This window comes from Hemicordylus capensis, chromosome 10 (assembly GCF_027244095.1).
Source record: "Hemicordylus capensis ecotype Gifberg chromosome 10, rHemCap1.1.pri, whole genome shotgun sequence".
NCBI classification, from domain to species: Eukaryota; Metazoa; Chordata; class Lepidosauria; order Squamata; family Cordylidae; genus Hemicordylus; species Hemicordylus capensis.
The window spans coordinates 9855221-9883016 of NC_069666.1; the positions used below are offsets into that span (position 1 = coordinate 9855221).

At 48.9% G+C, this 27796-nt stretch overlaps 1 protein-coding gene and 1 long non-coding RNA gene across 3 annotated transcripts in view; one reads left to right on the plus strand and one right to left on the minus strand.

Moving 5' to 3' along the window:
- Nucleotides 1-11241: 11241 nt before the first annotated feature.
- The window catches only part of LOC128335075 (uncharacterized), a 53007-nt gene continuing 36452 nt past the window's right edge, over nt 11242-27796 (minus strand). Inside the window, exon 3 of one of the 2 annotated variants that reach the window (XR_008311498.1) lies at nt 11242-11786. This is a non-coding gene — a long non-coding RNA (uncharacterized LOC128335075). Of the gene's footprint in view, nt 11787-20196; nt 20300-27796 lie in introns of those variants that run through there. The other variant, XR_008311497.1, reaches the window with a different exon arrangement.
- CFAP161 (cilia and flagella associated protein 161) lies at nt 13502-22882 on the plus strand. The gene is made up of 7 exons (XM_053272867.1): nt 13502-13740; nt 15042-15131; nt 16026-16264; nt 18930-19014; nt 20143-20301; nt 21136-21209; nt 22414-22882. The coding sequence occupies exons 1-7, from the start codon at nt 13651-13653 to the stop codon at nt 22613-22615; spliced, it is 939 nt and encodes a 312-aa protein (XP_053128842.1). The 5' UTR covers nt 13502-13650; the 3' UTR covers nt 22616-22882.

A 27796-nucleotide genomic window follows, 5' to 3' on the forward strand; every position in this document is an offset into this window, starting at 1 on the left:
GATTGGCCAATGTCTATATTCATACAGGACCTCTGAGTAGGCTTCCTGTGAGGTTTGCTGGATCCGTGAACAATGTTGTCAGCGAGAAACAAAAGGACTCATGTAATAATGAGGATTTGGCAAGACCAAATATTTCAGCCTTTCAACCTTCCTGGAAGAGGGGGAATTGGATTTTTCAAAGGAGGGCGGCTGTTACCAAATCACAGAGGAGAGAGGACAATCTTGTTTCAGTTGCTTTGCTAAGATCAGGAAGGAGCCGACTCAAAAGTTTGCTTTGCTCAGCTCAGGAAGAAGTGATTCAGTGATTCTGAATGTTTGACATGCAGAATCATAGGAACATAGGAAGCTGCCATATACTGAGTCGGACCACTGGTCCATCTAGCTCAGTATTGTCTCCACAGACTGGCAGCGGCTTCTCCAAGGTTGCAAGCAGGAGTCTCTCTCAGCCCGATCTTGGAGATGCTGCCAGGGAGGGAACTTGGAACCCAGATACTCTTCCCAAACTTGGAGCCTCCAGATGTTGCTGAACTACAACTCCCATCAGTCCCAGCTACAATTTATTTATCCTGAGGGGAATATCTCACTGTGCTCACACATAGTCTCCCATTCAAATGCAAGCCAGGGTGGAGCCTGCTTAGCAAAGAGGACAATTCATGCTTGCTGCCACAAGACCAGCTCTCCTCCCTTTCTATGACCACTCCAAACATAGAAGAATGGTCCTGTGTGTTGCGCATAGCGGATGCTGATGCTGTCATCCTTCTGTTATCACCAGGGTCCTCAAACGTGGGCCCCCAGACAGACGACGACTTCCATTATCCGCAGTCACAATGGCCAGGGCCATTTTGCTGTCATTGCTGGGTTGTTCTATGCTTTATCTTTCTAAGGCACACCTTGAGCATTTCCCCAGAAAAAGCCAGAGTGTTGATGTTTTAACAAATAAATAAGAGCCCATGGTCATAATCCACCAAAACCCTCTCTTGTGCCACACCCGTTGAAATGCAAGAGAGTTCTTCTAGACATAGGTACATATACAGAGCTGCCTTCTACCGAGTCAGACCCTTGGTCCATCTAGCTCAGTACTGCCTACATTGACTGGCAGCGGCTCTCCGAGGTTTCAGGCAGGAGTCTTTCCCAGCCCTACCTGGAGATGCTGCCTGTCAGGGATTGAACCTGGGACCACCTGCATGCAAAGCAGATGCTCTGCCACTGAGCTACAGCCCCATCCCTGAATGTATGTTCAGGAGAGGTGCCTGGCAGCTTCCAGTATACTGCTGAAAAATCATATATTGGGGTCTTTCCAAACCCGTTGGCAACGATCCATATTTATGCCACAGTTTACGGAGTGCTAAGTTCTTCTTAGGGTAATATAAAAAGTTCAGTGACTTCGACCCATTTTTTTCTGAGGGGGCTGGGTGTCATAAATGACCCACAACCTTAGAGACAGGGGCCCATCGGCTCTGATGGCCGGCTGCAGAAAAGAGAGCCACAAGGCGGTACCCGCCCCTTGCCGGCAGCAGAGATGACATCATAGCCCGGGAATGTGCACAGGGCCCAAAAAAAGTGTCCTGCTGGTTCCTATTAGCTTCTCCAGGCAGACACTTCCTCTGTGGGTGGAGTTACGAGTTACCCACTGGAAAATAAACAGCCAGCCGGGCCAAGGGTTCACTGTGGCAGGAAAGGGTCTTGCGAGGAGAAGGTGGCGCAAAGGGCTCTTCCAGGCAGCCTTACAAAAACTTGGCAGGTTTGCCTCTGATCTCGCTCCCTCTTCGTGTTTCCTCTGCGCTAGAGGAGTGCGCATTTTGCAGAACAGAGCGGCGAGGCTTTTCCTGGACTCCACCACTTTGGGTTGCACGGGGGGGGGGGAGAGGGTTGCAGGTTTCAGTGCTCCCCTATTTGTGGGCTGCGGGGGGGGAACCCTTCATGCAGGAGGATGTTACATGGGAACACTGGATTCCGATTACTTTATTACTATCAATGGCTTGATATTGGGGGGGAAATATGCAGGGGAAAAACAACTCCAGTTAAGACCTTCAGCCAGAGTTGGCAATCCTGTGTAGGGGACGGGTGCAATAGACACAGAAGAACCATGTTCCATTCCTCACAGAGAAAGCATGACAGTAGCCTAATCTCAAGACTCTAAAGCAAAGGTGGCCCACGGGAGGCTCTCTGGCTGTTTTGGACTACAACTCCCATCACCCACTGCCACACTTTATTGCGGCAGGGGGTGATGGAAGCTGTAGTCCAGCCGCAGCTGGAAAGCTTCCAGCTGGCCACCCAAGTTCTAAAGAGAAGAACGAGGGCCATCATATGAACCCAGAATGGCATATAAGGTGCTTTCCAGAACGGAATCTAAGAGTGACAATAGTGGTTTCACTGCTCTCAGAACATCCAATTTTCTGCACTGGGGCAAGAGGTGGGATAGGGGTGGGGGACTCCCTAAACTCCTAGCCCTGCAGGTTTTCCAGAGTTGGTGCAGCTTGAACGAACGAGGGGAATCCAGATATCCTATGGGCCACTGGAAATCTTGCTGCAGTTGATGGCAACTTCAGTGGAAATGGCTGGGATTTTCAGAACAGGGGAAAACAATGCAAGGGAAAAGGACCAGATTCCCCTCCCCATGAGGTGTGGTCCCAAATCCAGACTCTCCTTCCCTGAAGCTGCTATTTCTAAGCAACAAAACAAGCCCTGGACAAACAACTGCATTTTTAACTGATCACCTAGTTTGACCCTAAAATGAGATCTTCTGGAGAGTCGAACTGAAGATGACCTCTAGTTCCAGTGCATAAAGCAAATGTGTGCTTCGGCTATCAGAGGCTTGGGAAACAAGCCCTCCTTTAGTCAGCAACCTGGGCTGCAGACTTGATGGCCGCAGCCTTTCCGTGCCCTTCAGAATGGGTGGCGCTGTGCAGATGTCTTTGTCAAAAGCCCAAAATAGTTTCTCCACAAAATGACGAGGGAGGACAAGGATAATTCAGCCAAAGCTGAACAAGGGGGTCTGATCTGGCTCGCATGGACGAATTGCGTAATGACAAGAGGTCTGTTGACCAGAGGCATTTTTTGCCCGTTTTAGCTGGGGTGGAGCCCGCTTCCTCCACAGACACGCAGCAGGCCTGCTGTCTGCTCCGTATCCTGCCTTCACCAACCATGCTCGGATCCTACCTAAAAGCCTCTCCTGCACACCCACCAAAGTACAAAGTTCAGCATGTTTAGTGGAGTACTGAATGAATGAATGAATGAATGAATATTTAATTGTGGTCATGGACCAGCTATAAGCAGATAAGTCACAGGCATACGAAGAAGTAAACAGAGCAAAACCAACGTCAGTTCATCAAACACCAACATACGACATCAGGAAAGTTGAGTTCAGAGCTGGGCAATATAGATGCAAATGCCCAGATACAGCCCTAATCTACTTTCTTGTGTGTTTGAATCTTTGTGTTTGGATTTTTCTCAATGTGGGAAGTAATTTGGAGCACGATACAAGCCCTGTTCAGAGGGAGATCTACCACTGGGCGACCGTGTGCACAGAACACGGGCCACCCAGTAGGGCCAGGGCAGAGGGAGCTGGGTGCTGCCTGCTTCTGCAGCCTGCTTCCTTCCTTCCCTCCCTGCTTCCCTTCCTCTGTAGCTGCCTGTCTGCCCGCCTCCCTCCCTCCCTCCTGTGGCCCCTGCTCGGCCAGACTCACCACTACCAGCACCAGGCAGTGACGTGATTAGGCCGTGCGGCGGTGAGTCCATAGCTGAGTGGGGGCTTCAGAGGGAGGCAGGCAGGCGTGTGTCGGCTAGCAGTGGCCGTGGGAGCTGTCAAAAACTCTAGCCCTGCACCAAAGCCAAACCGGCCATCTCACTATGCTAGTGGCTCTATTTGTACTTTCAAGAGTCAGACAGATCTCTCCAGGCAGGGAGCTCCAGAGTCTGGGTGCAGCGACAGAAGGTTATTCACATGTTATCTTCAGTGCAACTGCAAGCGGTGTACAATATATGCACGCATCGTGATCCCCACATCCCATTCAATGCACCTTCAGTGTGAATACAGCGAATATTTATAGACTGCTTTTCAACCCAAGTTCCCAAAGCGGTTGACATAGATATAAATAAATAAGTACACTTCCTGTAGCCCGACACACACGTTATGTTCAATGCATGTACCATCTGTGTACAGTGCACATACATAGTTATTCACACGTTATGCTGAACACACGCATCGCAGTATGCTCCCTCCTGTACCTTGTGTTTCAGGGGGCCTGGACCCAGGTTCCCTTTTAAAATGAACGCTGGTGCAGTCATTCACACAAACACATACACGTCTGTACAGACACCTGGATGCACGTTCAATGTAATGCCTGAAAAATCCCCTATCATGCATCCCCACCAGCTGAACCAATGATGCCACACACATGATTGGGTCAGACCCTCATCTGAAGACACAATTCTACCATCGTCACTTTTAGTTTGGCCGTCAGCGATCAGAAATTGGGGACCATGGGCATGGCCACCAATGGACAAGGCAGGGGGGAGAATAAATGACCCCAAGTCACCACGGCTCTCCTTGCCCCTCTCCCACGGCACTCCTTCTTGTACCCAGCTAGCGAACGAAGCACTCACTGCTGGGAGAGAATACACGGCTCAGTGGTGAGCGCTTTGTTCGCTAGCTGGGTGTTTGCTTGCGTCCCCTCCCACTGGTGCTGGCCACGCCCTCTGTATCAGCATCTGTCTGTCACCAGTGCAACAGGCATGGCTGGCATGGATGTGCGGCTGCCCCTGAACCACCGACAAGCTGCTATGCGTCTGGGGGAAACATAGCTCTTTTAAAAACAAAGTTTAAAGGGGCAACATTTTCCTACAGAGTCAAATCTGACGAAACGAAAAGCTGCTTGTCGATTATACCAGACTGGTCCAGACTCGGCACAACCTTTTAGAACATGCATTTGTACCTTGTACCAAAACCCCTCTTAATGCTTACATTATGTTGGGCGTAATTCTGATCTGTCACAATCCAGGGGGGAAATACTTCGGAACGATACGGATCACCTCTCGTTGCATCATTAAAAGAAAGCCATTCTTTGAGATTAATATTAACGAAACCCATGTTAACCACCACCCCCTTCCTTCTGCAACACCCCCCCCCCCGTCCCACAAACAGAAAGCTTAACTGCTACAAATCTCTTTGCGTTTAATCGCAAGCAGGCTGAAATAATTGCTTCCACATGCTCATTGAGACTGCTGGGGAAAAGAAAGGAGGAGGAAAGAACAAGAAAAGAAAACCTGCAGAACAAAAGCAAGCAGATGCCTTCAGGAAGTGAACGGCTCCCTCTGTTCTAATATTAGAAACAGGCAGCAGCCAGGCTGAATGCGGTGCTCTCCTCCCCTGTCCCCAAACAAGCTAAAAGGAACCAGAAAGCAAAAACCCCCAAGTGATGCAGAGAGGGTTTCTCACAAAGCCGTTTAAATTGGGGCGGCACGATTGAAAGAAACAGTGGTAGCTGGTGCAACTAACCCTTCCACTGCGGATGAGAATATTGCACACCCTCGCTTGAGTGAGGCAGTGGGCTGGTGCCTCCTAAGAGCCAGGTCAACCCCTTTGCTTCCTTCCTGGCCAGGAACTGGGCTACTGGGCGAGACCATGTTTGCAGGGTGGGGTGGGTCGTCTCCCCTTCAAATTTCAGCCACCCTGGTACTGAGGCCCTGTCTCTCCTGCCCAAACTTTCCTCCCACAAAGACAGGAGATGAAAACTAGCCAGGAAGCCAGGACCAGAGCCAGGCTGGCGGCGGCCCGTGTGTGGCCGCCGCTGTGGCCCCCTGCCCCTGCCCTCCACGTCTGACATCAGAGGCGCCCGCTAGCCATGCCCCTGCGTCTTCTGTCAGATGTGGGGGCGTGGTCTCCCTTCCAAATGGGGCCACGTCACCCCGTTTGGAAAGGATATCGGCCCACGCTGCTTTGAGCAGCGCAGGGAGAGCCGTTCCAGCCATGCTGCCAATGCAGCGTGGGCCAATCTCTCACCGGGGCCGCTCGGCCGTGTGTGGGAGATCGGTCAGCCCTGCTGCATTGGCAGCGGGATCAAGAGTGGCTCTCCCTACCTTTAAGGCCGGGAGAGTCACTCTGGCTGCACCGCCAAGGCAACGCGGACCGATTTTGGCTCCAAACGGGGCTGCGTGGCCCCCGTTTGGGACCGAAATAAAGCCCCCGCGTCTTGACATCAGATGTGGGGGGCGTGTCTGGGGCAGCACTCGCGGCCCCCTGATTGGGGGTGGCCTGGGTTCTTTGAACCCGTTCGCCCAATGTGTCAATGGAGCCGGTGCTCTCTGCCGCCCAGAAAGCCCCGCGGCGGGGAATCGCCTCCGCCACTCACCTGGCCGCTGGCGGGGGCTCGCCTCCATGGGAGCCAGGTGAATGGCGCCAGCGATGCCCCGCCACGGGGGCTGCTGGGCGGCACGGAGCACCGGCTCCGTTGACACTTAAAGATGCCGCCTGCCGCCCCCCCCCCCCGGAGGCACGTTCACGAGCCACGCCTGTTTCAGGCTGCAATCCTAGGCATGCTTACATGGGAGTAAGCTTCACTGGCTACACCATGGAACAAATTTCTGAAAAAACATGCCTAGGATGGCGCTATAAGGCAGTTTCCAGCTCCCGTGTTGCTGCAAGATACCTGGGGGCCTGTAAAATGGTCCCTGCAGGCCGAATCCAGCCCCCGGGCCTTATGTTGTGCAGGCCAGCCCTCTAAGGGGAATATCTCACAGCGCTCACATGTAGTCACCCATCCAAACACAAACCAAGGCAGATACTGCTTAGCCAAGGGGTCGATCCATGCTCACTACCGCAAGACCAGCTCTCCCCGCCAAAGTCACAGGAGGCAGAAGGAGTTCTCCAAGGAACTGGCATTCTGATCACTAGAACATTTACAACGTTATGCAAGCCACTGACCTCAGAAAAGCATTGAAAAGGAGACAATCATAGCAGCAGGTGGGAAGGATCAGATAACCTTGGTTTGTGTCCACAGACATTTTCTGCAGCCTTCCTCTTTTCAGCAGAGAGGCTCCTGCGGCAAACACTCTCCCTGAACTCAAAAGCATGCTAAATTATTCACACCCAGCCTTAGCGCTTATTATTGTTTCATGCAAACAAGGGACATCAAAGGCAAGGGGGAAGATATCACCGCTATAATACAGACCCTTTTGCTTAAGACCACGGAAAGATTCCTCCTGTGGTCCAAGCACAGGACAGAACTGCAAAGTGGGCAGGAAGAATTAAACCACCGCAGCTGGCAAAGATGGGCACACAGGGATGGATTTGGGGCACACGTCAGCTGCCTGGGGCATTGGGTGCGGTGGGGGGCATTTCTTCTAGAAGTCATAGAAAAAGCTTCGATGGGATTAGAGGAACCCAATTGCATTGCATGTGCCTATACATGGCGTGGATCGATACAGATTTGCAGTTCCACCCATGCAAGGAGAGCTGGTCTTGTGGTAGCAAGCATGACTTGTCCCCTTAGCTAAGCAGGGTCCACCCTGGTTGCATATGAAAGGGAGACCAGAAGTGTGAGCACTGCAAGATATTCCCCTCTTAGGGGATGGAGCTGCTCTGGGAAGCGTAGAAAGTTCCAAGTTCCTTCCCTGTCATCTCCAAGATGTGGCTGAGAGAGATTCCTGCCTGCAACCTTGGAGAAGCCGCTGCCAGTCTGTGAAGACAATACTGAGCTAGATAGACCAATGGTCTGACTCAGGATATGGCAGCCTCCTATGTTCCTAAAGGCAGTGACTCAAATAGCAGGGACAGATCACGCATGGCGAATCGTGCAGCCAGTCCTCTGTAAAGGAAAGGAAAGGTTTGCCATCGAGTCGGTGTTGACTCCTGGCGACCACAGAGCCGTGTGGTTTTCTTGGTAGAATACAGGAGGGGTTGACCATTGCCTCCTCCCGCGCACTATGAGATGATGCCTTTCAGCACCTTCCTATATCGCTGCTGCCCGATAGAGGAGTTTCCTATACACAAATGCTCCACCCACCGGTCACCCAGGCAAACATGGATTTTGGAGCACACATCTACCAACAAGGTGGGTCATCCTTCCCTTATTCTTCTCTTAGGAACAGAGGACACTGCCTTCTACCGAGTCAGACCCTTACTCCATCCAGCTCAGTACCATCTACACAGAACGGCAGCAGCTTCGCCAAGGTTGCAGGCAGGAGTCTCTCTCAGCCCTATCTTGGAGATGCTGCCAGGGAGGGAACTTGGAACCTTCTGCATGCAAATGCTCTTCCTAGAGTGGCTCCATCCCCTAAGGGGAAGATCTTCCAGTGCTCACACACGTAGTCTCCCATTCATACGCAAACCAGGGTGGACCCTGCTTAGCAAAGGGGAGACTTCATGCTGGCTACCACAAGGCCAGCTCTTCTAACCTCTGCTAATCTCTTTAAAAAGAAGGGAAGTGACCTAAGAAAACAGGAATGAGTGATGAGAACACAGAAGTGGGGGTGGCAGTGGGGACGCTCTGGCCAGATTTGGCTTTTTTAAAGCCAAATTTTGGGTTACGGCCCATTTGACTCACAAGTAGGTTCTGGCAACAGCGCCGGGGAGTCAGAGGCAGTTCCCCAGTTGCCGTGGCCCGTGTGCAAAGTTGATCTTCCCAGCTGTGAACTCTGAGCATGACTGCATCTAGGAGGTCTGGGCAGGCTGGGTGTGTCTTTCCCCAACATTATGAATAGGTGGAAGAGTCAAAAAATCCCCTGGATGGGGGACATCCTGCTACAGAGGAAATGGATGGCCAAAGACACATTTAGCTGACACTCTTCCATGGGGAGGCAACAAACACCAGCATTTGAGATTAAAAATAGAATTGACCCCCTGCCAGCTCGGCATATAGGGGAATGAATTTCTCAGATCCATTGTATCATGGGAGTTCAGGAACCAAGGCACAGATTCTTCAGCATTTACTCACTCTTTCCTTAAAATCGGGGGTGGGAACCAGCAGGGCGAAAGGTTCATAGTATACGCGTAGCTGCTTCATGCTGAGTCAGGCCACTGGTCCATCTAGCTTAGTATTGTCTACACAGACTGGCAGCAGCTTCTCCAAGGTTGCAGGCAGGAGTCTCTCCCAGCCCTACCTGGAGATGCTGCCAGGGACTGAACCTGAAACCTTCTAGATGCAGATGCTCTACCATTGAGCCATGGCCCCATCCCCTAAGAGGAATATCTTACAGTGCTCACACGTAGTCTCCCATTCAAATGCAAGCCAGGGTGGAGCCTGCTTAGCAAAAGGGACAATTCATGCTGGCTACCACAAGACCAGCTCTCCTCCCATTTGGTTGACAATACAGACTGGTCTTCTGGGAGAATAACCACATGAGGTTCAAGCTCAGTAGGATTAAGTAACTACCTCTGGCTTCTTGTCATAAAAGAAGGTAAAGTGTGCCGTCAAGTTGATTTCGACTCCTGGCACCCAAACCTCCCAAATTATTGCACCTAAGTAGAGTGTGTGGCTGCTGGGGTGGGCATAGATATGGGGTGTGGTTTTTAGGGCTATGGGAGCTGTCATAGAGAACACCTGCACTTCTGAATTTGCAACGACACCATTGGTCCCGATGCAGTCAGGACATACTTGATGCATCGAGCTGACCAGTGTGTTGGGTTGATGCAATCCCGGGCACGATTCAATCATTAGTGGAATCGGGTCGATTCTGATCCTGATAGCAAGTGCTGTGCTTTGCCCTAGCAAATTATTTTGTTGCAAAGATGAACAGAGGATCAGGAGGGCAATAAAGCATAACCACGTTGGCCAAAAGCCAACTGGGCTGCCACATGATTTGAGGGATGACCTTTCCTTTCATGAGAACGCCCCACTTATCTCCAGCTGCCGGACATTTTCAAGGTTTCATTTGCTTTCGCCGCCCCAGTTCGTATTGTTTCACGCCGAGTCTGCAAGCAATCTATCCTCCTCCGTGCCTTGCTCTGATCTATTCCTAGACAAGAGTGACCTTGGGAGTCGAAAGGGATGGAGAAAGATTAACACGTGCCGAGACCCGAGAGGTGATCATTGCCAGGTTTTTCAAGAGATGCCATGTACCTGAGATGTCGGATAGCCTGCCAGAAGGTCACCCAAATCTAAACTCTTTGTGAAAGAGGAAATAAGGAGATACGATCTGTTGTGGTTCTGCATCCAGAGTGCATTGATCTGCCGCTTTCAGGGCAATAAATAACTTCATTGTATCTTAGCTTCTGCATGGGTCCATTAACTTAAGTAATAAAATAAAAGGCATGGATGGGGCAGTTTTGAGACCCTGAACCTCTAAAAGGAATTTGCTCCTGTTGCGACCCTCTGGATGAAGTGCCATACCTGCACGGCTGTTCAGAGCAGGGGTCCACAAATGTTCATTTGGCTCACTAGCCAGCTCTTATTTGTGGTCACCCCGATCTCTTTTCTTCCTCTATGTTCCCTTGAGTTCTCCATCATGTGCAGAGGGCTTGAGAAAGAAACAGGGGCGTGTGGATCTTTTATTTTATTTTATTTATTTTTACATTTATATCCCACTCTTCCTCCGAGGAGCCCCGGATGGTGTACATGGTTATGTTTATCCTCACCACAACCCTGTAAGGTAGGTTAGGCTGAGACATAAATGACCAACCCAGTCGCCTAGTGAGCTTGATGGCTGAACAGGGATTTGAACTCGGGTCTCTCTGGTCCAAATCCAACACTCTAACCCAAGGCTTCGCAACTTCAACTCTCCTGCAGATGTTAGGACTACAACTCCCACCATACCTGAGTACTGGACCCGGAGGCTGGGGATGATGGGAGTTGTAGTCCCAAAACAGACTGAAGACTGTTGCTCCTCTGACCACCACACCATGCTGGCTTTCTCATTTCTGCTGGGATGTGCAGACAGGGAGAAAGTGTGGGAGTCTCTTCTACTACCCAGTGGGGACTCTGGCTGTCTCTTAACCATCTCAAGCGGCTGCCACAAGGAAGGCTATTGAGATCATGGGAGGAAGGGATGATCAGAGTTGCAGTCTGGTGACCCAAGGCTGGGAACCCCTGTACTAGTGGGCCAATTCGTCACGGACCATAATAGGGTGTCAAGCATAAATCTGAAATTAATTTAACTATGTAGAACTGAATAGACAAGAAGCATGTCGATTCCGGGGATAAACAGGCTGCAGCAGTAGAGTTTGCAGGCTGCAGGGAACGCCGGGGCCAAGTCCTCCCTCCAGAAGTAATGAATACCAACCGAGCCTGTTCCTTGTGACTGAGAAATGATTTAATCAGAACAACTTGTCTTGGAGGATTTTAGTGAGATGCATGCAGCTAAAACAGAATATCTGCAAACACTTTGAGAAAAAACCAACCAGGTTACGTAAAACCACAGATTTTTTGTTTTTGTTTTTAAGTAGATATTTACCAAAACAAAAACCCAACACCCACTCAAACTCAGTCCCTTTGTGACTCTGGATAACTTCACCAGCTGATTCTAAATGGTCCAAATTCTACATCATTTGTGTTGCTTCCCAAGAAAGCTGGAACTGGAAATTCCAATGATCTTCAGGAAAAATGGGTGTTTATTCATCGTCTTATGTAAGCCACAGAGGAGGAGGAGGAGGAGTTAGGGTTCTGGCTTCAAGACCAACATATGTGTAGCATAATAAACAAACCCCCAAAAGAGGTTGACCAGAACATGCCACAAGATGGTGCTGTTGAACTAAAGTTCTCATAGACTCGCTCAACTATCTCAACTCTTCAATGGTCCGAAATAAGATGCAGCAGCAGTCTTGAATTTAGAGGATGCTCTTCAGTATTTGACTGAGGAAAAGCAGCATGTATATTTTAAGTCAAATGAACAAGGAATTTATAGTATAACACAGGAAATAAACAAGCCAAACGAGCAAGCCATTTTTGCAAGGACCGGGTCCCTCTCCTGCCAAAGCAAGCATGAACTTCATACTATTTCCCTGCAAGCCTAGTACAGACTTATATGTAGAGGTTATGCATGTTTCGATCAGGGCTGCACGGCTTTGTCCCTCCAGCTGTTGTTGGACTACGACTCCCATCATCCCCATGTTGTTGGACTACGACTCCCATCATCCCCAGTCACAGTGGCCAATCATCAGGTATGATGGGGAGTCCACTGGCAGAACCTGCCAAATGGCGGGGCCTGTGTCCTACACTGCTGACGGATCCGCCAGTGAAGCCCCATGCACGTGACGTCATGCGCATGTGGGCATGCCCGGGCTCCAGAGTGCTCTGAGCAAGCTCTCCCGAGCTCATTCCCAGCCAGTGTTTATTTCCCTTCCTTTCCCTCCAGCAAGGGAAATAAATGCATCCAGGCCAGCAAACGCTGCCTGCAAATGAGACCGGGAGGACTGGCTCTCTGGCGATTGGGCCACGCCCCCTTTGGGCATGACGTCACACACCACAGGGGCTTTGGCGGCCCTTTTCATTGGCGGCCTGGGTTCTTTGAACCCTGCCGCTCAGTGGTGGCTCCGCCCCTGTGGGAGTCACAGTGCATTATCTACAGGAGGGTCAAAGTTGTGCAACCCTGGTTTAGATATGAGTGCAGGGAGAGCAGAAAATATTTTTGGAGGAGGCATCCTTGGTGGAGGTGGATCTTCACAGAGGTCCCCTTCCTTTCTAGCTTTATCTTGCTGCCTCTTTTTCTGTCCCTTCAGCTTCCTAGGACCCACCCTTCTGTGCTGCGGCTCACATTAAATTTTCAAAGGGGCAGCTGGCGACATCAGTGTGCTGCAGCAAGAACAAGAAAGGTCTGGTGGCACTTTAAAGACTAACACACTTATTGCCGTATAAGTGGCAAGCGGGCCATGGTCCACAGAAGTCTATGCTATAATAAGCTGTTTTCATTTTGAAGCCGCCACAACATTCTTGTCGTTTCACTTGACACTGGAAAAACGGAAGGCAGGTGGCTCTGTTGGGACATCGCGGGGCGAGGCGGTGGGAGCTAAAAGTGAGAGCAATTAGGACCAACCAAAATGACACAAACCACAAGCTTTTGACTTCTACAGAACTCTTCATCAGGCTGAATAGGGAGGGAGGGAGAGAAAGAAGGAGAGAAAGAAAGAGAGAGAGAGAGAGAAAGTGTGTGTGTGTGTGTGTGTGTGTGTGTGTGAGAGTGAGAGAGAGAGAGAGAGAGAGAGAGAGAGAGAGAGAGAGAGAGAGAGAGAGAGAGAGAGAGAGAGAGAGAGAAGGAAGGAGCAATGTGAGCCTGTGGATAGCAATGGTCAATTTTCAATCTTTGTAAGGAAATTTCCTCTCCTTTAAGGCACTTACATACTGTATACGAAAGTCAAATCAAATCCTTTATTACTGTCACAGACCCGTACAATAAAACAATGTACTGTAGATGCAAAATATATGCCCATCTCTGGCTGTTCCCAGTGCTGCCCTATAGCTAAAGGGATGCAGAACAACTCCCCCTTTCTCCCTCGTCCATTCTATTCCATCCTCATTGGCTAACAAGTCTCCTCCGCCAACCAATCCCCGGGCACACACTGTAGCCACGGCAACCTGCAAACCCAAACACAGCTCAGCTGTCTGGCCAAGAGGGTGGACCGCTCTGGGCTGGGAGGGGGGCACTGCTTGACCCGTCCGCCGCCCCCCACCTCTTCCACCGTGAGTGAGGCCAGCCCGCTGGCCCTGCCTCGAAGCCAAGATGTTCAACGTGAGGACTAGCACGAGTGGCAGGCACTACAGCCCCGGAGTGCTGGTAGGCAACTGGAACGAAGACGTCTATCTCGAAGAGGTAACTCTTGGTCTCACTTAATGCCATTTCTTCCCTATACTGGAATTACTGGGGCGGTGGGGGGGGGGGGGCACCAATAATGGTGCAGTGGGGAAGCAACTTGCCTAGGGAGCAAGAGGATGCCAGTTTGAATCCCCGCTGGTAGGTTCCCCAGAAACGCCGCTATCAGGCAGCCGCGATTTAGGAAGACACCAAAAGGCATCATCATCTCATACTGCGCGGGAGGAGGCCATGGTCAACCCCTCCTGTATTCTGCCAAAGAAAGCCACAGGGCTCTGTGGGCGCCGGGAGTCAAGACTGACTCGCCGGCACAACTTTACTTTAGGGAGTATTTATTCAGGGGCGCACAGCACAAATGCCCCAGTGGGCTAGAGCCAGCCACAACTTGGTGTGTGTGGGCCCCGAGGTCAATTTTAAGCGCTTTAATTATGTTAAAATTAATAATAATAATAATAATTCGATTTCTATACCGCCCTTCCAAAAATGGCTCAGGGCGGTTTACAAAGAGAAATAACAAATAAGATGGCTCCCTGTCCCCAAAGGGCTCACATTCTAAAAAGAAACATAAGACACACACCAGCAACAGTCACTGGAGATACTGTGCTGGGGGTGGAGAGGGCCAGTTACTCTCTTCCTGCTAAATAAAGAGAATCACCATGTTCAAAGGTACCTCTTTGCCAAGTTAGCAGGGGTAATGCCTATCTAGGTTGGGAAGGATGTTTCTTTTGTTGTTGTTGCTACTGAAACTGCTCACACATGTAACCTCCCATTCAGATTCAAACCAGGGTGGTCCCAGCTTAGCAAAGGAGACAAGTCATGCTTGCTACCAACTGACCAGAAGAGGGAGCCTCTGCCGCTCTGGGGCACCCTCTTCCTGTGCTTGCCTGATGCTGCTGCTGGCGCCACCGTCCCACTCCATCCATCACCTCAGCGGCTGCTCACGTAGCAGCAAGGGGTTCGCTTCCTCATTGGCCCATCTCTGCCACGTGCATCTCATCCCTTCTCAAGCGGCCAGCTGCATTTGAACTGCTCTGCTTGTCAGTAAGACAAGCCGAGAGCTCTTCATGGCTCCTGCTGTTGCTGCAGGATAGACCTACCTGGGGGCCAGCAAAAAAAAGTCCCTGCGGGCCAGATTGGGTCTCCTGGTCTTATGTTGTGCAGGCCTGGTCTATATAGATGTTCAAAAGGGGTACGCTGAATACATGTGTCTGTGGGCGAGATACTGTTCGGAGTGAGAGCAAGCAGCAATAAAAAGTGGGTATGCACTGAGTAAAAGAAAAAATAATTTCTTTTTAAAACAGGATTTCCTGAAAGACTTTATATACAAGAGAGAAAGAGGAGAGCTTCTCATCCAGAGATCCAAAAAGTTTAAGGATCATTTTTACAAGACGGTATCCAGTGGTTATTTCTTTCACTGATATTTTGCTTTTCTTCTATCATTGGGGTTCCCAGGCAATTTGCCCTCCAGATATTGACCAGATTCAGACCTGCTCAGATTTAGCAAGGTTGCTGCATCATCCTCTGGGATCTTATTAACCTTTGCTAATTCTGAATCACAGTCCCAGATATTATTTATTACATTTATCTCTCACTTGTCCTCTAAGGAGCTTAGAGCAGCCCACCTGGTTCTTTCTCCCCCTCCTATTTATCCTCACAACAACCCTGCGAGGTCAGGATGAGAGACAGTCAGCGCTCAAGGGACAGCCAGTGAGCTTTATGGCTGAGTGGGGATTTGAACCCAAGTCTCTCCTCTCCTCGTACGACAGCCACACTGAGCCTGCCGGGTGAAACAAAATTGGGAAGAACAGCAAACGCCATGGGGGACAGGACTGAAAAAGGCAAAATGGTCCTGAAAATAGGGAGGGGTGTTTCTCAGCAGTATGCAGGTAATCGAAATATCAGGAGACCATCAAAACAGGGGGCTTCAGTCTAGATGCTGCTGCTTTTGTTGGGCCCGTCAAGTTAAGCTTGTACACACACACACACACACACACACACACACCCTCGGTATTGACCTGAATCCAAGACTAGGGTTTTTCCGAGTTCTTAGATGTTAGGAATTGGTGGGTTGTCTTAAATTCAGAGTCCTGTTCATTTCAAGTAAATACAGATATAACCTGTATTTATTTTTAATCAGAGTTGTCTTCTATTCGGGTAAATACAGTAGGATGTGGAGAAATTTCAGCATTTCTCAAGGCGGCTTGGCAATATAAAAACTAGGTATTTAAAAGGGGACGATGGAAAAGAACATCAAAACTGTGCTATAAGCATCCTCTCGAAAACAGGAGCCGCTCTCCGTTGCCAAAGATGGATTTGTTCACTTCGGAGACACCGTGATGCTGGTGAACCCAGAGAGCAACCAAGCCCGTATGGAGAATCCCCTCTGCGTGCACGGGAAGCTGGCCCTGGCTGTTAACGCGGACGAACTATCAGCACATATAACCGATAAACTGCCATCCCCCTGTGGAGTGACGGCGATCACATGCACGGCCCCCATCGCCCGGAACGCATTTCGGATCTTAAGGTTCGAGACATTGATTGTGGCATGAAAGCAAGTACATCTTCTCTCTCTCTCTCTCTCTCTCTCTCTCTCTCGTTTTAAGGACAAATCTACTGACTCCAAAATGAGGACCGAAATATTTATGTGGAATCAAAGAAAGGGCTGTAGGCACCATGTGATCCGATGTAAGCACTTCTAAGTCTCACTAGCTCATGTCCAGACTAATACTGCACAATTATAATCAAATGACCAAGTTTATTTTGGTCCACTCAGCCACATAAATCATGAGCCAGGTAGGGATGTGCACGAAATTGTGATTTGATCACTGATCCGGGCACCTTTAAAAGGGAGGACAGCAGGCGCGCCACCCAGCACCCCTCATGCGCCAGAGGGGGATGATCCTGACCATGCAGTTGTCCTGTGCACATGCGTGGAGGCCATGTGCATGCCTCCACCGCCGCACAAGGAATGTTGGGGGGTTCGCCGCTGTGGTGAGCAGCAGAGAAGCAGGTATGGGCCTGCTCTCCTCCCTTTTAAAGGTGCCCGGGCTGTGCTTCGAATCAGTGATCGAATCACGATTCGTGCACATTCCTCGAACCAGGCCTACACATTTTGGCCATTGGTAGCATTTTAGGATGCAAGTGCTCATAGTGATCCCTGGCAACGTCTATCCCGCTAGAGACAGAAAATATGTGATAGAATCGTTGCACGTACAGCTTCCTTGGTGTTATCATCCATTCCTTATCTCTATCCCCAAGCCATTAGGGTAAAATTGCAGTCATTTTTGCACAGAGGAAAGAGTCAGGGAAACAATAAACCAGTTCTCGTACTCCCTCCACGGAATAACCTTTGGAGGCCATTCCCACCAATTTTCCTTTCTCTTCCTCTGACAATATCACTGACATTTTATAGTAGAGAGTGAGTGTGTGTATTTGTGTGTGCATGTTTGAAACTTTTAAAAGCTTTTAAATTGAAGATTTAGCCAATGTAGGCCCAAATGGTCAGGACAATAAAAGCATGAGAGTACACTGAAAGCTGAAAGTATTGCAATGCTATCGCCTTTCCCCCATCTCTAGGGGTGCACACCTTGTCAAAAATCACAATGAGCATTCCTCCCCCCACCCCGCCCCCAAGATGATACTGATGACCCCAGCTGGTTCATGGACTAACACAACCTTCGTGCACGTGTGCCTCTTTGTTCGCTGAACTAGAGCAGCGTTACTCTGGATCCCAGCCACTCATTTCAATGGGGAGAAATTTAAGCGTGTATTTAACACTTCCACGGAAATCAACTGGCCTTAGATGGCTTTCATGATAACATCTCTCCTTGCTGTCCCAGTCGCACAGCTTTTACCCCACTGTATCATTTGCTGTCAGATGAGATATGACAAACTCTATGAATGTCTCAAAGTCACACCACCAGCTTCATGCCCAAGTAGGGATTTGAAGTGGCGCAGTGGGGAAATGCTCGACTAACAAGCAGAAGCTTGCCAGTTCGAATCCCCACTGGTACTATATCAGGCAGCAGCGATACAGGAAGATGCTGAAAGGTGTCATCTCATACTGTGTGGGAGATGGCAAAGGTAAACCCCTCCTGTATTCTACCTGAGACAACCACAGGGCTCTGTGGGCGCCAGGAGTCAAAATCGACTCAACAGCACCCTTTACCTTTACTCCCACTCCTGGGGATGCGATTCCTCCAGCATCGGCTCTCTGCACCTATTTATCCTACTGACCACTAGGGGTTTTGAGAGTAGAAATAGCGAGTAAGGGAACTCCTCTTGATTCCGCTCTGGGTCTTTGCTCTGAGCCCACCTGACTGGTAGACGATGGATATTCCCAGGCTACTTGCCTGCCTGCCTCCTCCTCCTCCTCTTCCCCAGCATCATGAGGTCGTTCACTGCAGGGACACAGGCTTTCTGTCCTAGCATGTAATTTCCCTAATAAACCTGTTTAAGGTTTTAAAAGCACCAGTCTCCAGGTACTCTTAATGAGCTGCTCTCTCCTCACACGTGTATCCTCTGCTGCATAAAACTCCCCCCTCCAACAAGCCCAACAGTCTAACCATGGCGTTACTCTGACTCTCAGTGAGGGTCTCTATATAAGTTCCACTCAGAGGGTAACACTAAGGTGGCAAGAGATAAAGATGTTCCTGGGGAACGATCCTATGTGGTCTGGAACATGGAGTGGGGGAGAGGGCAAGATGAGAGTTGCTGCCATGCCCCCCAGGAATTTGGGGTTTCACCCAGATTTTAAGCATCTCACCCAGATTGCTTAGCTCACCCAGATTCATCTGGATTTCAGCTTTCATTTAAAAAGAAAAAGAAAAGAAAAAGCTAAGCTCCAGCCCTTGTAGAAGCGGCATTATGGAGCAAAACATGCAGAAATTATTTTCAAGCCAATTTTCATAATATGCATATTAGGCACCCAGATTTTGAAAGTCAGGATATGGCAACCCTAGGCAAGATTATATTTGTCTCCATTATTCCCCATTTGTTACCTTTGCCCTTCCTTTCTGTCCCCCACCTTGCTGTCTCCTTGGTTAAAAACACACATATTGCAAGCTCCTTGGGGCAGGGACTTCTTCCCTCCCTCTTGTTCTCTGTATTTTTCTCTTACTCCAAAAACTGCCATGCGTATTGATAAACAGTGCCTCTTCCATTAACACTATGACTTTTGTCTCTTAAAGCACTGAAGGAGAGGCGATGGGAGAACCGATCCGGTTTGGGCAGAATTTCGGCCTTGGGTGTACAGGAGGGTTCCCAGATCAGATGGTAAGAGAACAGACACAACAGGAGTCCTCTTGCACATTATATGCAGCACATGCACAAGCTGTATACAACGCCCAGATGTACAGATCTCTGCGGACATATGGTTATTCACACATTCTGTTCAACTCATGTTCAGCAGTACGATTCCTGTCCGTACCCAGCCTCTGACGGGGCCTTTACCCAGGTTTGCTTTTTAAAATATGTACATGTGTACAGAGACTGGTACACACATACAGCTTGTGTGTGTACATATGTGAACCACAGCAAGTTTAATTAGCCATCAACATGTGCCATTTGGAAGAACTACTGCTAATTGTCTGCACGCTATATCTAGTACAACCAACGTTATTTTGCATTTATATCCCGCTCTTCCTCAAAAGGTGCCCAGAGTGGTGTGTACATGGCTATTTTTTATCCTCGCAACAAACCTGTGAGGTAGGCTAGGCTGAGAGTTAAGTGACTGGCCCAGAGTCACTCAGTGAGTTCCATGGCTGCGTGGGGATTTGAACTCGGGTCTCCCCGGTCCTAGTCCAGCAGTCTAACCACTACACCACACAACTGGGTAGGGCGAGAGCTCCCTACCCTGATTCCATCCTCAGCCTCAGAACAAGGTGGGAGGGAAAGCCCGCCTTCCCAGCAAGCTCCCTGCCTTCAATCTTGCTTTGCTCTAACACACCGTCAAGTGCACGCAGCTCTAAGAATGTGCAGGCAGCAGGCAACATGCAAGAAGTGAGACAAACCAATTCTCTATCTCCACACTTCAAAAACTGCAAATTTTCATTTCCCACACACAGCTTTTTTGATGACTGTAACTTTGTGCAAGATTCCTGCTTTTGGCAAAGGCTGGGACGTCTGGCTCTGTGTTTCTAAAAGAGACTATATACCTCGTCTCATTTCCTCCATTTAAGCAGAATCTTTCATGGTCAAGCATTCAAGCCAGATTAGTCTCGAGAGTAAACTGAACAAATACAGAATCTGATAATCCAGATTACCGTGTGCTGGAAAACTGAAAGCTGAACCCGGTTTTCTAACCACACCGGTATTTGTTTTGCGGGTTCCTTCGATTCTGTCAATCTGCAGTGCTATTCATCTAATTCCCAGACAAATCACTCCTGCATGTTTCCATTCCAGCTATTTCTAGCGAGCGACCACAAGACATTTATGAACATGGCTAAGAAATCCTCTCTCCAGTCTACATTTCTGACAGACGAACTTTCCTACCTGTGCTCTTGGCAAGCCATCTTTCTGGATCCCCAATTTCGCCTGGAATATGAAGGTTTCCCAGTTCCTGTAAGAAACCATATGGGTTATATTTTTTTTAAGTTTAAATTTGATGACTTTCAAATTGAGTCATCTCCCCTGCTCCATTTGCCTTCATGGGTTTGAGGAAGCCTGTTTTGCTTCTTCCATTCCTCGGTCTTTGTGTTCTCTGCCATTATCAGTGGCATTTCTATCCTATCCTTCCTCCAAGACAGCGTTCCCAGCCGTCCCGTATTATACAGGAAGTCCCGTATCTGAGGCAAAAATCTCTTGTCCCGAACGGGATGCTGTTTTCCCCATATTATTGGCAGGGCCTGGGGGTCTCCCTCATCCTTCAATGCATTTGTAGTGAGCCCTTTGAAGTCTGGGTGAAGTCCATACTAAAATGTAAAAGAAACACCAAAGTTCACAAAAGAAGCCCCAGTTGCTCTGCAAACTTGCATGAGCAATGGCCTGGTTCTATTTACATCTTGCAAGTTGCTAATTGTTTACTTATCAAATGTAAATAGACCTACTATTTACTAACCTATAACGCTAACCTATTCACCTGCTTCTGGAAGATAAAAAAGTCTTTCAGTGAGGCTTTCAATGGAGAAGGTATGGGGGATGTAGTGTGTGTGTGTGTGTGTGTGTGTGTGTGTGTGTGTGTGTGTGTGTGTAAACCTGGGGGATTCTCTCAATTTTCCACCAGACACTTGCTCTATGTCTGTGTGGGGTGGTCTGTGTGAACAAGAAGCTTTGTGAAATCATGGGGCTTGTTTTGTTGTTTTTATTTATTTATTTGTGTGTTTGTTTGCTTGTTTGATTTATATACAAATGTTGGCTTTTAACCTTGTCCCTATCTCATTTTCTCTCTTCCTCCAGGCAAACACGAAGATTCTTATTAGCCACAGCCATACAAACAATCAGTTAGCTGTTCCCAGGACATTCTGGACAAGGTAAGCGAACTCTGCCGCTGGAGAGGACATCCATGCTATAAATGTGCATTGGCTTTATACCAGTTCTAACCACGGCATCGTTCCCCCAAAGAATCTTGGGAATTGTAGTCTAATGAGTGTCCTGAGAGCTCTCTGTTAGAAATCTGTAGCCCTCCCTGCCTCACACAGCTACAGTTCCCAGGGCTGTTCTGGGAGCGCATTCCAAAGATGGGAGCCACTACTGAGAAGGCCCTGTCCCCGGTCTCCCGGTTAGAGAGTCTATATGGCTAGCCAAATGTGGGGGAGAGGCGAAAGCCAAGAGGCTTATATGAAGTTGCCTTTTCCTTAAGTCAGACCACTGGTCATAGGAACATAGGGAGCTGCCATATACTGAGTCAGACCATTGGTCCATCTAGCTCAGTATCTTCTGCACCAGGGCTGTTCAACTTCGGCCCTCCTGCAGATGTTGGCCTACAACTCCCATAATCCCTGGCCACTGTAGCTGGGGATTATGGGAGTTGTAGTCCAAAAACAGCTGGGGGGCCTAAGTTGAGCAGGCCTGGTCTACACAGATTGGCAGCAGCTTCTCCAAGGTTGCAGGCGGGAATCTCTCTCAGCCCTATCTTGGAGATGCTGCCAGGGAGGGAACAGGAAAACTTCTGCTTTTCCCAGAGCGGCTTCATCCCCTGAGGGGAATATCTTGCAGTGCTCACACATCAAGTCTCCCATTCATATGCAACCAGGGCGGACCTTGCTTAGCAAAGGGGAAAAGTCATGCTTGCTACCACATGACTAGCTCTCCTCTCATAAACTCCATCTAGCCCAGAGCAGCAAAACTGGCAGAGACTCCATAGCCACAAGGCAGAGAGATCTCTCATCATCTGCTTGCTGACCTTTTTAACTGGAGACGCTAGGGTTTGAATCTGGAACCTTCTGCGTGCAAAGCATATGCTCTGCCACTGAGCTATGGCCCTTCCGCACACCCTACAGAACAGGGGTCTCAAACTAGTGACTAGCTGGGTCCCTTCAGCTGTTGTTCCACTACAACACCCATCATCCCCAGTCCTGATGGAGACAGGGCTGTCACTCTGACAGGGGTCAGAGAGGATGGGAATTTGTGGCCAGGATTTGCAGGGGTGCTAGAGGTCAAGACCCCCGCGGTAGGACACAGATGGCAGGGAGGATAAGATTTTAGATAGAGATTTGTGGCTCTTTTCTTTCAAAGGACATACTTTGGAAAGGAATACGAAGTCAACTGCCACACCTATCTGAATTCCCATAAAGCAGAGGAAGAAAAGAATTATTGGCTAATCGCTACTGGAAATGCCAGTGATATTTCAACCTCAATGCTGGATAGACCTCAGCCTCCTTCAGAAGACACCAGAGAGCACAACCGTGAAGTTCTTCAGACAGTTAACTGTCCGTGATTCTTTTTCAAAAAGCGTTCTGTTTTGCTAGTGGGCTTGCAAAAAACCAAGATGTGAACACGGCAGCCAGAGCACAGAGGGAACTTTCATGCGCCATTCAAGCGTAACGCAAACGCCAGGATAATTTGAACAGCGATTTCAAAATGGCTGTTTATAATTTAAATGGCAACGTAACATTATTCCATCTTCTGTTTAAATATATATATACCAACTGTGAAATATAGTATCAGTAAAACCAAACTTGAAGCAACTTCTTCATCCGTCTAACCACTTGGATCTAACTGTTTTTCATTCTGTCCACTAGGTGGCACCATTTTTTAAAAGAAAGGTTATTATAAGTAATAATGCAAATGATGAATTCAATCAGTGGAGGATCAAACTAGATATTTTTTAAATAGCAGCTATGGGGCATGGGGGAAGGGGAGATATATTTGGATCAGACTTTGGCATGGGGGAGGGCTGGTTTAACCCTTTGTCCTTGGGCTGATTCGCTGACGTAAACCTCTCCTTCCACCAAAGCTTCTCTTAGCTAAAAAGAGGGAAATTTAACAGGCACAATCTGTGCCTCTTTGCAGCTAATTGCAACTTTGGTGGCGAATTTGGAATGGGAGCAGAGCACAGGAGAAAGAACTGTGCTCTGACTCCTCAATCAGATCCAAATCCCCACCAACACCTTCAGCTGCCTTTTCAAACAAATTTTGGGAATCACCGAACTCCCACAAAGCACGTCTCTGGTATCCTAGTTTGGCGCTCAGTTTAAGGGTGGAACTACACGTTATAGCAGCCAATATGTTTTTCCTGAACCCACGAAGCTGCCTTCCACCGAGTCAGACCACGGCTCCCTCTTGCCCAGTACTGCCAACTCTTCTGTGTTTCAGGCAGGAAACCCTCTCCCAGTCAAACCGGGAGATATCAGGGATTGAACCTGGGATCTTAATGCTTCAGAGCAGATACTCTAAGACTGAGCTACGAATGCTCCTAATGAACACAGGCAGCTTCCTCCTGCTGAGTCACGTCACTGGTCCATCTAGCTCAGCACTGCCAACTCTGACTGGCAGCAGCTCTCCAGAGTTTTTTCGAACAGAGAGATTTCCCAGCCCACCCAGGAGGTGGCAGGAAATGACCTGAGATCTTTTGCATGTGAAGGAGACGTTCTACTACTGAGTCACAGCACTTCCCCATAGAAGTTCACGCCATCCACCCCACCACTGAGGCTTCTCACATCCTATTGTCAGTTCAAGGCTGGGGATGGGGTTGCAGTGCAGTGGTAGAGCATCTGCTTGGCATGCAGGAGGCCCCAGGTTCAATCCCTGGCAGCATCTCCAGGTAAGGCTGAGAAAAATTCCTGGCTGAAACCTTGGAGAAGCTGCTGCCAGTCAGAGTAGACAAAACTGAGCTAGATGGGCCAAAGCTCTGACTCAGTAGGCAGCAGCTTTCTATGTTCCCTAAGGCTTCTATGGTGAGTACATGGAAAGCATTTGATTTTCAGTCATGCAGCTAAAAGGGGAATATATGCACAAAAACGCCCGCTGCATGTTTGCATATATATCGTGGGCGGCTTGCCTTCTGACTTGTGTCAAGGCATGACACGGAGCACAGCCGAGTGGAGCCAGACCACCCAAATCAGGGTAGGTGGTGTATCTGGTTCTCTGCAGGACTGGCTGTCCAGCCATATCCAACTGAGACGGCTCCTCGGCCAGAAACCCGGCTCTCGTATTCCGAAACATAAAACGACACTGAGCAAATGTTCAGCTTAACATTGTGTCACCACTGGCTAGAAGATGCTGTCATGGGTTCTGAGAAGCCCAGACATTGGTGGGGGGTGGGCAGCACATGAGGGTCTGTGGACCTCCCGCCCTCCCTCCCTCCTCCTGCTAGTGATGCCAAGGCTCTGGTTGATCACTGCTTTAATCAGTCAAACTCTATTCGGTCAGGTAACCAGCCCCGAGAATGTGGGGGGAAAGCCTGGGAAGATTCTCCAATGTTCCTCCTTAAGTGGAAACCTGAAATTCACTTTCAATGTCACCCAAGAAATTTCACTTCCAGAAGCCCTTAAACACTTGTGGAGCCCTTAAACCTATGAGCCCTTAAGCACAAGATTTCATCTCTCAAAAGTGTCGTCAGTTGACCATTTGAGTCAGACATAAGGACATAAGAACAGCCCTGCTGGATCAGGCCCAAGCACAGAGCCCTGTGGTTTTCTTTGGTAGAATGCAGGAGGGGTTGACCATTGCCTCCACCCATGCAGTATGAGATAATGCCTTTCAGCATCTAACTATATCGCTGCTGCCCGATAGAAGTGTTTCCCATTGTCTGGGAAACACACCAGCTGGGATTCGAACCGGAAACCTCATGCTTGCTAGGCAAGTCATTTCCCTACTGCGCCATTAGGTGGCCCTATGTTTAATAAATAATAATAATAATAATAATAATAATAATAATAATAATAATAATCGTATTTAGTCAATCTGTCACAAACCCCTCTCCCCACCCCCAACACTCACAGCTGCAAATCACTCAAAAGAGCAAACAATAAGGAACACAGCTGTCAAATGGCCCTTCCTTGCGGAAGAACAGCAAGACAAGTTGCCAAGTAGCGCCCTCTACTGACTCTTGGCATTCCACAAATCCACCCAGCAAATATTAAAACACAGGCACACACACACGAAAGTACGATTTTTGGAGAAAGACGATTTATCGGCAATGGCCCCTCCACATATTGCGGGGAAGCGTCGGGGCTTACCAGAATCCTCGTCTAAATACAATTTTAAAAGCCGCCGAAAAGAGAGGATTTCTTTTACCCTGGACATAATTTGGGCACAGCTAGAATGTGCAGCCCTAATTCGGGGGGAACCAGAATTGTGTGTGACCTGGTCCCCGAGAGCCAGCGGCGACTTCGGGGTAAATCCGGCTGATATGTGAACTCGCACCCTCCATGCCAGAGGAGATGCGAGCTAAAAGCCGTGTGTGTAAAAGTCCCTGCTATATACAGGAGAATCACCACTTCAAATCACCTGTCTTTGCTCAGTCAGCAGGATCCTCCAAAGAGGAGATTGAGCCTGATGCCAGAGTGCGCATGGACACCCCCCCGCAGGTTCCCCTGCCCGCGGGGGACACCCACACCACTCTAAACCCCCCCCCAAGTTCAAAAAGCACTTTAAGGACAGACTGCCCACAAGAGTTTTTCAAGAGGGAAAGAGCACCGACGCGCATGTGCTGTATTTCCACCGCCCCGCGCCTCCCGCATCGTCATGCCCCCAGACTTTCTTGTGTACCAAGAGCTGAACTTCTCCGGGCCGGTCTTATTTTCAAAGGGCTGGAGGCAAGGGCAGAATTGCGTCTCCAGGTGTCACTGATTCTAAACAGCACAGAAGCCCACGGCTCCAGCACAGCCTTAGCATAAACACGTCAAAGGACCCTCACAAACTCCTGCTTTCTATGAAATCAAATTACAAGCGTAGGGGGGACTGGGCATTTGCACCGCATACGGCCGTGCGGGCCAATGTGCTCAACCTTCCCCTGCAAGCAATTTTTTCCCCCCCTGAACAAAGCAGTCATTCATCACACGCACACACAGACTCCCCCCAACCTCCCCCCCCCACAAAAAACCACCCAACTCCACCAGGCAAAGTTGATTTATGCCGAACATTAGCCCTCTTATACAACCCGACTGTAAGCTGTTTAGTTTCCAGAGCTACACATTATATAAGGCCCCAGTTGGACTAAAAGCGCTTTTTGTTCGTGGCGTGTAAGCAACAACGTGATTCAGATTTTTTGCAATCAAACAAGGCCCCTTGTATAAATAGGATGCTAATTCAAAATGAGTGGGCTGCATAAAGGCTCGTTGCACAATAAACTAACACCTTTTTAAACTGAAAGAAAGAAAGCTGCTTCAAGACACACTCGTATGATTTACACATTGGGCACGCCTGACTTTTCTTTTTATTACATGAGAAAACCACCAATGCTTTATTTTTCCGGTAGAGCCCCCAACAGCAGGCCTGGGTGTGCATGAACCGCTGCAATTGTGCCTGAAACACAGCAGAACTCACCGGCCTGGTCTGGAGGCAGGGAGGGTGGGACAGAGGAGGACTGAAACGAACAGAAGAAAGTCAGGGAATGTGCGGGAGGAGCCAGTCTCCACAAATCACAACGGCACCACCTCCGTGCCTACAAAACGTAGGAAAATGTGGCAGCTCCACGCAGCTCCCAGGGAAATGCAAGGTCCAGGGTCACCGCTGATAGGGACATCGCTCCTGTGAAGATCTGAGCTGTCACCTTCCAGGTAAGTGATCGATTTCCTATTTGGCTTGTCGGAGATTGTTTCACTGCCGTCGTCTGGACAAATATGCTATTCTTCAGCATCCGAACGGCATGGGTTTGTGAGCGAGGAACAGATCAAAGCCAAAAGAGAATGCTCGGGAAACCAAATTGCACGTTTTCCAAACACATTGGCCATACTTGGTTCATTCGTTTGAAGGTGCCACAGGACTCTTATTGATTTTATAGCAATCTCCAGTAACCCTTCTGGAGTTTGCGTTTCTGTCTGGTTTGTGTGATACAGCTCTATTGATTCCCATTCTCCTTCACTAGGAAGTAGGAATATAAGTTCTCGCAACCAGCTAGCTGCCTGGATTCTTTTTTATTTGCTTGAGTTCCCCCAACCCCAGGCTTGGATCAACTTCAGTGTTAGGTGACAGCAAAGCTGAAAATGTGTTTCAATGAGTTAATGTATGAAAATGCAAGCTCCTTTTCCATCTTTAACACTGTAGTTTAAAAGTACTCTAACGCCAAATGGTCTCTGTTATATAAAACAATAGGTAATTTTAAAAGAGAGATCGATCTGGTTTTCAGCACCACACTGAGTTAACACAAAGGACAAGCATATTCACTGCCTCAAGGAGGTGCAGTCCACACTTGTGTGTACAAACCTCACCTGATTTCTCATTACTCAGCATGTGAATGTGTGAACAACCTACACTGGAAAAGAGCTCTGGTTGTGCCAGAATGATTTCCCCCCCAGTTGTGTGTGATATGTAACAGCGCATTCACACATGCGACCCATCTTCTACCTGTGATGAACAAGGTGTGTGATAAATGTAAATTATCATTCACACGATAATCCAGATACACAGGATGGCCACGGCAAAAGTCAGCACACGGTGGCTTTCTATCTGCAGC

Bases quoted from the DNA above. Each gene is read 5' to 3' on its own strand.
- CFAP161 (XM_053272867.1), top strand. From the start codon at position 13,651: ATGTTCAACGTGAGGACTAGCACGAGTGGCAGGCACTACAGCCCCGGA. The intron at 20,302-21,135 runs GTAAGAAACCAT...CTCTTCCTCCAG, and splicing joins ATGAAGGTTTCCCAGTTCCT to GCAAACACGAAGATTCTTAT. The intron at 21,210-22,413 runs GTAAGCGAACTC...TTTCTTTCAAAG, and splicing joins CCCAGGACATTCTGGACAAG to GACATACTTTGGAAAGGAAT.